This window comes from Centropristis striata, chromosome 13, assembly GCF_030273125.1.
Source record: "Centropristis striata isolate RG_2023a ecotype Rhode Island chromosome 13, C.striata_1.0, whole genome shotgun sequence".
Taxonomy (NCBI): Eukaryota; Metazoa; Chordata; class Actinopteri; order Perciformes; family Serranidae; genus Centropristis; species Centropristis striata.
In genome coordinates, this window is record NC_081529.1 from 16,098,564 (window position 1) to 16,110,641 (window position 12,078).

The 12,078-nt window shown below is 39.4% G+C and overlaps 1 protein-coding gene across 2 annotated transcripts in view; it reads left to right on the forward strand.

Moving 5' to 3' along the window:
• spop (speckle type BTB/POZ protein) overlaps positions 1 to 11,600 on the forward strand; it is a 127,346-nt gene extending 115,746 nt beyond the window's left edge. For both annotated transcript variants that reach the window (XM_059348901.1, XM_059348902.1), the window contains exons 10-12: positions 3,566 to 3,688; positions 6,527 to 6,669; positions 10,284 to 11,600. In XM_059348901.1, the coding sequence (XP_059204884.1) occupies positions 3,566 to 3,688; positions 6,527 to 6,669; positions 10,284 to 10,428 (411 nt within the window). In that variant the 3' untranslated portion in view covers positions 10,429 to 11,600. The remainder of the gene's footprint in view (positions 1 to 3,565; positions 3,689 to 6,526; positions 6,670 to 10,283) is intronic.
• The last annotated feature ends 478 nt before the right edge of the window (positions 11,601 to 12,078 follow it).

Below are 12,078 nucleotides of genomic sequence, written 5' to 3' on the forward strand. Positions count from 1 at the left end.
GCTTTCAGCACAGTCCTTTTAATCACTATTTTCAGGATAAAAACTGTAGCAGGAGGAGGGTCCTGATGGTCTAAACATTTTCATTTTCAGGGCTGCACAATATTGTATATCTGAGGCTGATACCATTATCAATACTAAAATCTGAACAAATCTTTATCTATCTATATATGTTGTGCATTGGTTTTGATCAACACATAACCTAAACATTTTAGATAAGAATATTATATCTATATATATATATCTTCGCTGCATTTTTTTTTTTGAAGAACTTAAACCCATTGAGTTAATTTCCGCACATCAACGCCCAAGCTTATCATATAAAAACACTTAAATTGATAAAATACAGGCCTGTTATCAACACCAGGGTGCAGCTGTGCCACATCCTGGCTAGATTTAGTTCTGTCCTCTTCACAGTTTCATACCAAACAGGAGCATTTTCTCCTAGAGTGACCGCCATTAGCTCAGGTGGGCACATAGAAGCCAGACAAGGTAGAGCTTCACCTGGTAGAATGATTAGAAACTGGAGGTGAAGCAGAGTAGCAGTTGTCAGATTCTGTTATTGTTTGCTGGGGGAGTTGATGGACAAGATGATGGTGGAGGATTTCGTGTCAAAATGAAATGCAAAGAATTTACAAGAATTCTTAGTTAATCCCAATCAACAAATGTGTTTTCTTGTAAAATGTGTTTAATATGTGTAATAACAGATTGTTGTTTTATTAACCAGTTGGGAAATTTCCTCACCCTGACATCCCTTATAAGTATCACTTAAATGCAGTTATTTAGAAGTTGTGTCTACAGTTTGTACTGAACAGAACTTGTAACAACTTAAAATAAACGTGTAAGTGCTCTCTGGTGGACAAACTATGTACTGACAACACTATTTCCAAGTTTCACATATTGTTAGCCTCATAGCATTATTGCCTAAGTCATATTTTAGCCAAGTTGAGATATCTGCCTAACTCTACTCTCCTAACACTGCTGATTCACCATGCATTTCTGACTATGTTATCAGTCTAGGGGTGCCTATGACATAACATGAAAGCCCCCATCTTCCCCAAATCCCAAGTAGCCACAAATATATCCTAAGATAAAGAAAAATATTTATTTTCAATAATAAATATTTGAATGCATATATTTACTGTTAGGCTTCAGTGTGAACTTAGGCCAAAATAACAAACAAAAGAATCTGTCTTGAAAATAAAAACTTGAACTTACCAAAACAAATTACAGAAGTCTTTCCTCCCTATCTGATTAAACAGGAGAGAAACAGGAGGAACAAAACCAGGCAGTACACCCTTACTAATCACAAGGAAAACTATACATAAATCTCAAACAAGTTTCATTATGCAGAAGTGTGGCCGGTTGGGAGAGGAGGAGGATGAGGAAATGCCTGCTACCCTCTGTCTGCTGACGACTGCCACCTTGGCTCATACCAGGTGGTTTCCCGGCTGCAGCCAGGGTGTGGAACCTTTCCACCAATCCTCCTGCGGCTATGGCATACCCCTATTTACATATAGAAGTGAGACAAAAACACAGGGCACACACACACATGGCACAGCAATCTTCAAAAATGACCACAGTCATAACATCTGCCATTTCTGTGCTGCGATGTCTCGTTATGACCGGGTCTCACTAGCATTTAACAACATAAATCTGCAAAAAACTTTTGCGTAATGTCTTAACTTCTTTTAACTTTGACACACAATTTGGTGCCATTGACCAATCACAGTGTCGGCAATGACTGTGTTATCCTTTGAGAGACAGAGGATCCAAAATGGGGGAAGCCTCCGTTGCTTATTAGCTGTGCTGCACCATCTCTAGTTTTGCTTCTGCCCTGGTCCACAGCATTACATAGCTTTTGTGTCAGTACTCCTGCTTGCTGGGGGCATGCAGACCACCTACTGTAGATAATACACTGACTATGGATAAGTACCTCCAAAAATCTGTACTGTCCCTTTAAGATGTTTACTTAAGACCTAAAATGAAGCTCTCTGAAACGAGTTAATGTTCAGCTCCCCTTAGTGCAACTGATATTGTGGAGGCGTTAAGTAGAAGTTTATTTATTTTCTGTATTTAATAATTGTGTTTTAGTAGTGTACATGTAGGTATTTCAACATGGCATGCAGTGTGTGCATCTTTGCTTTGTTTATGTGTCCTCTGTGACATTTGTATTTGTATGTGTGTGCATGTTTCCATGTCCGTCTGTGTGTGTGCGCACGCGCTCTAGTGCCACAGTTGGTTGTGTTCGTCTGGTAGGAGGTGGTGAGATTGAACCTTGGTGATTTAGCCGTCATGTCAGCGGAATATTGATGCCTGCACGGCTCGAATGGGGAAATTATAAAGCACAGAGCCAGGAAATGCATCTTAATTGCTGTTTAAGTGGGCGTCTTCATCAGAAAGAGGGAGAGATGGTGGGCCATGTCCCCATACGATTCAGGGAAAACAGATAGATGTGTTAACACTCCTCTGCAGCACTCTATATAGAAGAGACAAATGAGCTCATAAAGAAACACTCTAATAGAGGACTGCTCTGTGAATAGAGGGGAGCTTCAGACACTGTAACTACAGCAGTGGCGTCTATTTATGAGACTCTGTTGAAAGCTCGCCTTCGCAAAACTGTTTGTTTCTCTCATGTGACTTCCAATGTGCCACTTTTTTATTTCATTAACAGTCTAACACACTTTGTTGTCAAAAAATCAGCAGAATGAAAATAGTACAAACAGAAAGAGACCACAGGCTGGGATGGGAGATGTTCTTTTTTTATTGCTAATTTAGAAACAATATGTTCATGCAGATTTTATATGCATTATATAGCAAGTGGAGGATTCATGTTATTTGTTTAAGCTGCATGTTTGCCTTTATGTATTCATGTCTTTTATCTGTACTCCTGTAAAAGGCCACTGTAGCACGCAGCGTGCTGTAAACTCAACCCGGCAGCTTTCAGGCTCTCCCTCCATTATTTCTCGCTGCGTTTATGTTGCTGTTGAGTGGTCAGAGTTGACACAAACGCACTAAGCTGTTGGTACACCCAGCCTGACCCTGCTAAAACGCCGCCGGTCACTGTGGTGACGATAAAGCACTGTTATAATTGGTTTACCGCTTTGTTCTGCCTCTCAGTGTGGAAGAGAAAGGTTCAGGTTACCGTCACTGTGCCAGCGTGTGATAAAACCGACTTCTCCTGGCTGCAGGCTCTGTCAAGGAATGAATGTTCAGGATTAATTTTCAGGAATCAGCTGAAAAGAATTAAATAAAAAGTACCAGAATGTAGTTTCACTGAAACGTGTTCTGACTGTTCAGGAGGTTCTTCAAGTTTTTTTTCTTATTATTTGCCACTTGGAAGTTGTTTTGTATCACTGTGTGGCTGACTGTCCCTGTGTGTGTGCTAAACAAGGTGAGTGAGTTTAATTCAGGTAGTTTTTTTGGATATTCACATGAAATAAAAAACCCTCTGCTGCTGTGCATCAGTTTTGAAGGATTGTCAAAGCATCTGTCTTTTTCTTCTCTCTGCTTTTATTCTGTTAAACCCGGTGTGTATTCTCCTCTTCGGTCCTCTCCTCCCGTTCAGAACCGTGTGGAGATAAATGACGTGGAGCCAGATGTCTTCAAAGAGATGATGTGCTTCATCTACACAGGCAAGGCCCCCAACCTGGACAAGATGGCTGATGACCTGCTGGCTGCAGCTGACAAGGTACAGAGAGTGTGTGTGTGTATGTGTGTATGTGTGTGTGGATGCACCTGTTACTACCTACATTGATACACAAGCCAGTATGCATAATAATGTCCCCAGAAATAAAGCAAATGCTACCCTGAGCACACACTTTCCAATACGCCTTTATAAGTAAATAGATATACGGTTGCACACATTTACAATGAATCCTTTTCATCGCTGTTTGTTTGCGTCCTGACCCTGGACACCGCACAAGGTTTCCCGTCTGTTCGTCCCACATTTACTCCTTCACACAGTTTTCTGAGAGCTCTTCATTTCATTTTATTATTATACAAGAAAAGATAGAAAGTAACGTAAAATGTGCTGCATTTAAACCAGCCTGACTCGGTTAACAACTGATTCACAGCAATTCTGCAGCATATAACAGAGAGAATCACATCATGATCAATTAGAAAAACAAGACAAACAAGACAGCATTTTGTTGTTGCATTTGCTTCTTTAATACTGTACATCCATGATCCTTAAGTGAGGTGCTTTGTAAAACACAAATAAAAAATGAATGATTTTCATGAACGTTTGTCAGTTTGAACATTAACCTCTTGGTGGAAGAGGTATCCAGATCTTTTACTTCAGTTAAGTAATACCACACTGTGTAATTACTCCACTATAAGTAAAAGTCCTGCATTCAAAACTTACTGAAGTAAAAGTACAAAAGTATCAACATCAGAATTTACTTAAAGTATCAAAATTAAAAGTACTCGTTATGCAGAATGGGCCCACTCAGATTGTTTTATATATTTCAAATATAATAATATTATTATTGCTGTATTATATAAGCAAAATTTAAATATTGAAAAGTTAGTGTTGCTAGTTTCACTGCTTAATATACTGTTATGTGGTTTGCATTTTAAAAATGTGTAATTATTTTAAATTGATCACGTTTTTTTATGTTAAATTTGACCTGAAAAGTAACTAAAGCTGTCAGCTAAATGTAGTGTAATAAAAAGTACAACATTTGCCTCTAAATGTAGTGAAATAGTGGTATAAAGTTACATAAAATGGAAATACTCAAATAAAGTACTAGTACCTCAAAATTGTACTTAAGTACAGTACTTGAGTAAATGTACTTAGTTACATTCCACCACTGCTTAAAACTTACTTGCCAGGGGAGGTTTTGGGTTCGGCTTCACTAATAAAAGAGCCAAAAAGGGAGAAAAAATGTTGGAATGGAGCCACAAACCTTATTTTGAGCCTTGCAATGAAGATGAAAAAGCCTACTTAGTCTAAATAAGCCAACCAACATTACCAATAGGTCATAATGAGCATTTATTAATACAATTTGTTAGAATGCAGCGAATGCAAATGTGGAATTGAAAGCAAGCCTAATTATGGAAAACTCAAAACTAGCAAAATTTTAAGATTAAGGTGCCAGGCTGTAGACTTTCGCAAGCTATAATGCACAATTTTGTTTTTTTATAATACGAATGTATATAAGCTAGACTTTTTTTTTTTTTTACAATTAAAGAAAACAAATTGGTTTCGGCCTACAGCAATGATAAATGAAAAGTTAAAATGTAAAGAAATAACTGCTTTGTTTCATATAATTGTTTTGGCACAGACATAGGGAGTTTTTTTGTTTTAGTTTTCGCTTTTTATTTCGAACAAGTGTGAGTAACTCAACAAAGTAAACTGAAAAACAAACAAATCCAATGAGAACAGTCAAAACAAAAGTAATAATGTGAACCCAACACGACCAATAAGGAGTAGGATGAAGATATGCTTATTTAAATCTACCCCTTTTCCACTACTCAATTAACAATATTTCTCCCCAAACATACATATTTACATAATACATATTTACAAAAAAAAAAGAAAATAATTAGATGAAATAAACAAAGACAGTTACTGCAGATGGCCTGAAGAGCCACATGTGGTTAGGGGAATGGTTAGTACTAGACCAGAAACATCTGTAAGGCCAAAATGCATGCATGAGGCTTCACTTGAAAAGTAAAATCCTTAGTTTCTGCAGTTGTGCTTGTTTAGCATGTGGCTAAAACAATCGAAAACCACATCACATAAAAAAAAAAAACATTTATGTCATTTTGTCAAAGTGTCACTTGAATATACAGTATATTGAAAAAATAATCACATTTTATTATATTTATGTTTTAGACAACATCCCCCTAGCCTACTGATTCTCAAAGCTACCGGAAAACATGCACGTGCTGACCGCTTGCAGCTGTGGATGTGATGCATATGAATCGATGTTGTGCTTTTTATGCTAATTATTAGCCATAGTTATAATTATCGCCAAATTGGTCCTCCCATTACATTGTCTAAAATCGCATCAGTTAAAGACTGTTTTTTTTCTCATCTGAACCCTTGTGTCCCGACCACTGTACAGCACAGAGTGACGAGGTCTGTCTTAAACATTGTAGCACAAGTCTTATTTAGTGGAAACTCATTTAAATGAACTCCTTTACATCATTAGTATTAATAAATATGCTGCTAAATTGAACACTCCCCTGTAGTCTCTGCTGAAGTGTGTATAAATATGAGAGACGGTTATTGTTCCTTGCAATTTTGTAATAAAACTCAGCAGAAATTATTCTTTACCTCTCAAGTAATCCCCTTCCCCACCATCACTCCCCCTCAGCTTGCATTAAATGTCACTTCCCCTTCTCCTCGCCATATTTTCTTCTTATTCAATCTCGGTCTCGTTGCCACCGCAGTGGAGTAATTCTGCATTTCCGTATCATTACACAGTGCAACAACAGTTGTTTGTGGCAGCGCTGTTTAAGTAATTTAGTTTACCTGCTGCTTCTGCTCTCTCTCCCTTGCTCTCGCTGTCATTGGCAGTATGCTCTGGAGAGGCTGAAGGTGATGTGCGAGGACGCTCTGTGCACGAATCTGAGTGTGGAGAACGCCGCAGAGATCCTCGTCCTCGCCGACTGCCACAGCGCCGACCAGCTCAAGACGCAGGCTGTGGACTTCATCAACTAGTGAGTTACACGCCATTCATCTCCAGAACTACTTCAACACTTATGCAAACATTTTTTCCCCTTTTCACACACACACACACACACACACACACATTCGTACACTTTTCGTCAAAGGAAGTCATTAATTTTCAGTGGGAGCAATTTTTGTCTCCAGAGGAAATTTAATTTAATCCCCAGATCAGACCATTTTGCTGCCGTATCATATTGGGCCGTTTAGCAATAAAGCTCTGGTGCTGATGTTAATCATGTTGCAGGCAGCCTGTTTAGGTAAGATGGGGCCTATTAGCATCAATGACTGCTATTTATGTCCATGGCGAGGTGATTGATCCAGCATTTGAATGCCCGGTTGAAACAAAAAAGCTTTCTCTCAGTCACTACCTAAATTCATCACCTTCCCTCTGTTTCCTGAATCCTCTATCTCCGAGCCAGACACATTTTCTATCCCTTTGTTCATTCTTCTGTCCTCTCTTTACAGCTTTACTCCATCTCCTGGCCTTGTTCCCGCATGGGCTCCATCTCCCTCCCTCTCCCCGTCTCTCCCATCTCCCAGTCCTCCCCTCTCTCCTGCTGTTCTGTGCCTAAGAGCTCATGTATGCCTAAAGGTGTTCAGCAATGCAGATTTCTGCCCCTAATCCCAGTCATTAATTGTGGTTATGGGCGTTATGACAGTTTAATTTGCCACATCGTTGTTGTGGTGGTGGGAAAATTGGCCACGGGGGACTCCTGGCCAGCAAAGCGTTATCCACCCTCCTCCTGCGGACACAATGGACAGCAACAAAACAAAAATCAATTTAGAGGACGAATATAGAAAACAGACGACACGGAGAAACCAATAATCCTCCCTCCCAGTTGCACCTCAACCTCTTGCCAGACCAGTTTTTACAAGCCGCTTACAGTCATTTAGTGGAGACAATAGGAGTCGCCTTTATCCTACCTCTGTCTCATTTATTCATCCTCCCCAGGGTTGTAGAGGAGAGTAAAGCCACACCGACACTCTTTATCCACTTTGTTTATAGAAAAGAATGTATCCACTTTTTTTTTTTAGCCCAACATGAATCTCCAGGCCAGAGTAAGTAGTAAGTTCACAGTAAGTGGTGCAAACACGACAAGAGTAATGTGAAGGCTTTTTAAACCAGAAAAGGGCTGCTTTTCTGAGAGTAGTTTTTTGTTGATAATAGTGGTGGTTTGCTTTATGATTACCACTGACTGGAGGTCAGAGTTTGGCCTCTTTTTAATTTACCGTCACATCACTGCTCCTCTCCCTCCCTCCTGCCCCCCTGTCCCTCTCCGCAGACTTTCATTACTCTCCCTCACCTCCCTGCTTTATTTATTTATTTATTTATTTTTTGTCGCCGCGGCTGTCTTACTCTCTCCTCCCTCGGTCTATCCCTCCTCCTTCCTCTCCTGCTGTGACTGCTCTCTTCGTGCCCTTCGCTGCCCTGTTGCCTCAGCCTCAGCACACTGGCCATTACTGTAAGCAGGGGTTCACCTCCTCCACAGAGGATAGGGTCAGAGGTCAGCTGGAGGTCTGGAGCTGCTGCGTGGACAGCATATGACCATGGACACACACACATAAACACGCCAAAGTGCCAAGAGTAGCCATGCCAAGACACACACACACACACACACACACACACACACACTGTCTATTTACACGCAACAAAACAGCAAAAATGTCATTAAAGGCCACACAGCGGTGTGCGTGATAGTGCAGCTCAGCACCCTGAGGGTGTCAGGAGGTTGAAGACCGCCACAGGCTCCACTGGTGGAAACACATCTGTGGGTGATGATGACCACGACTAAAACTCATCAACAATTAATTACAAGATCCATCCACAATTGTTTAGGCTTTCTGGCTTCCATTTGTTAGTTATTGCTCAAGCTCTAAATTCGAACTACTGTCTTGAAAAGCTCTTGTAATTTTTTATGTCAATCAAAAGAAAACAAAAAGCAAAGACCTGCTTTCTATTCCACCTCAGATTGTTTACATAATTAAAAAGCAGAAAAACCACAAAGTAATAATATTTAACCCTTGTGTATCCCTTTAAAAAGCTCCCACTTGTTACCTTAGAGGACAAAAATGTCCCTTTATTTAACCCTCCTGTAATGTTCGTTTCTCAGGAACAGCAATAATGTTCGTGGGTCAATTTGACCCGGGCCATGTTTAATTAAACTCAAAAAAATCCCCAATAAACATTGTTTATATTTCATTAATACCTCCATTACAATCAATATTTAGTAGAGCGGTGTTCTTTACCACTCACAGGTCATGATTCAATGAGTTTTTCAGAAAAAAAATGCATATTAAAACTTTTTTTAATGTACATTGGAAAGACCTACATAGAAAATACAATGGTTTTACATGACATTGTTTTTAAAAAAAAATGTATTTAATTTTTTTTCTTTTTATGAAAATATACTTTTCTAAACATTTATTTATTTATTTATTTATTTATTTATTTATTTATTTATTTATTTATTTATTTATTTATTTATTTATTTATAGATTTTTAAACTTTGGAATGGGTCAATTTGACCTGCAACATAAAGGGAGGGCTAAGTTGCTATAAAAAATACTACATATTAGTATTATTTTCTACCAAGTTAAAACTTTTAAACAACTTCATGATCATCATGACTACATTTTCTCAGTCTGGTGTATGTCAATGATTAACAGCAACATGGATCTTATGTATGAATCAAACATTGAAGTGCTCCATAACACAGCAGCAATAACTTGAGTGGAAGCCTGGAAAATAGCATGTATTTGGTCCATAGAGCAAATGGGAAATAGTAGTAACTACAGTTCTGAAGCAAGGGCTTTTGATTAAAAGCCTGATATAATAGAATTGTGTTAGAATTGTGGTTTTTACAGATTTCTATTAGGATATTTTTGTCCTTACAGGTGATGGGCTGATTGTCTGTAGTCTGAAGTTACTATATAGAGTATACTACTCTAAAGCAATGGACCCAACCTGGAGTCGCAGCCTCTCAAGTGTCACAAAATTAGAGAGGCTGTGAAGTAAAATATAATATAGAAGATATAAATAAAAATCAGCTACCCAAAATTATGTTTACTTTTTCTCACTTTTCTCACATTTTTTTCTCACATGGTGTGAAATTCTGTAGAACTTTACCTCCCCTGGACTCTTAAAACAATTGAAGTGAACCAATGTGTGAAGGGAATACATTTTTTGCAATATATAATGTGTGAAGAGGGGTTGTAAGTAGATTTTGGTTAGAAAGGGTCAGTAAGTTTGCAACTAGAGCTCTGAAGAATCTGAAATGATAAAATATGATGTGACTCAGCAGACTTTATCATCACATTCCTGCATATTTATGACTGCTGCCTTTTATTTATTTGTGTGATGTTATTTCTCTCAGAGTGACCTGTGGGGTTAAATATTTAAAAATATAAAGTAAATAACAGCTTTGCCAGCTGGTATGACAAATCCTTAATGTCTCTGAGCTGCACTCCACACAGATGGAGACTTCGAATCCCAAGGGCTTCAGAAACTTGTTTATTTGTGCACTTGTCCATTTAGTTTTCTTCCCTTAAACACTTTTTTCTCTACTTTGTGTCTCCTTTCTTGTGTGCTCTCTTTTTCTCTCAGTCACGCAGCCGATGTGATGGAGACATCGAGCTGGAAGTCCATGGTGGTCTCTCACCCACACCTGGTGGCAGAGGCGTATCACTCCCTGGCCTCGGCTCAGTGCCCCTTCCTGGGTCCCCCGAGGAAACGTCTCAAACAGTCCTAGTGCTCCGGACAGCCTCACCTGTCCTAACCCTGCGGTGTCCTCTTGTACCGGCACTGCTCCTCCCTCCCGGCCCTCCTCTCTCTCCTCCAGGATTTGGCTATATGTGGCTATAAGGAGCTACTCAGCAGAGCAGACCACAGAATTACAGGACTAAAGCCACGAAGGAGGTACTACACATCTCTGTTGGTGGTGGGGGTGAATTCTATCACATCTAAACCTGGATATTTATGGATTGCAAACTCAAAGCCTGGCATATACCATATATCCTTTGTCTACAATATTGGAAAGCTAGGACTATAATCTGCGAGTCGATCACGTCAGGGACTGATCTTCCGGCTCGGAGGGAAAAGTCAATTCTGAGCCTGTAAATACAATATTGTGCCGTATTGTCTTATGCAGTGTCTCAAGGGATAAAGCCCAAACTGTGCTTATAAAGTGAAGAGGATCAAACAACCAGAAAATGAAAGACTGTCGCTCCCATTGATGATCACTCTCGGTTTGAATGGACAAATCTGAACACGTTTTAATGTTCATTATTCAGCCTGTGCCTTGAGCCGGGCAGACACTGTGTGCACCTTTAGAATCGGCCTGATTTTTATGCAGTCTGAGGGGGTCACCGGTTGGATTTCTGGTAGAAATTTTTGTTCAACTGTCTTGCAGTTTGAGCGGTCTGATTTCCCACACGGCTAGTATCTGTTATAAACTGAACTCAGCTTGTTTTTTAATACGATCAGAGAAGTGACATGTTGTGACGGAGCTGTGATATGAAACACAAAACATATTGTCTGCAGCTCCGTAGCTTTCCTTTCTCTTCTTACCTTCTCATCACACTTCTTTTCCTAGTATGGTTCTACGAAGTACTTATCCACAGTTGGTGTGTAACACACCCTCAGTTTGCAGATGCAGGCAAGAGAACAATGAACAATGTACTGTGGAGGACAGGGGCAGCAGCTGAACATATTTACCGCCTCAAAAAGTCAATATCAGTTTAAGAGTATGCTCAGTTGTTTGTTTCCAGCGTTAGACAGACCTGTTTTTGTTTACATCAGGGGAACTGTAGCTGTTTTAATCTCTTCAAAGCCACCAGACTCCTTTCACCAAAGCAGCAATTTTACCTCACAGAACACAGGTTGTTTCTCTGTTGCTGCCTTGATCATTTAGTTTGTTTGTGTTATTGTGTGACTTTGGTAAATCGGAACGTAACCCTTTAAAACACCAAAGTCACACAATAGCAAAAACATACTATTGAGGCAGCAATACAGCAACAGTGTTTTTCCATGAAAGTACAACCTCACTTCCAAAAAAGTTGGGACGCTCTGAAAAACGCCACAAAAACAGAACGCAATGATTTGCAGATCCTTTTTCACTTACATTCAATTGAAGACAGCACAAAGAAAAGATATCAATGTTCAAACTCATAAACTTTTGTTTTTTGTAACATATGCACACTTGAATTTGATGCATTCTGTTTTTATTTACACTTTACACAGCGCTCCAGCATCTTGGAACCAAGGTTGTAGATAGCAAAAGCCCCAAAAGTTGGTAAAGGTGACATCATAGATCAACACACATCATCTTATATTAGTGGTTGTTGTTGGCTGAAAGGAGAGCCGTGGACTGTGACTTTTTTAAGCAGCATCCATAGGAATT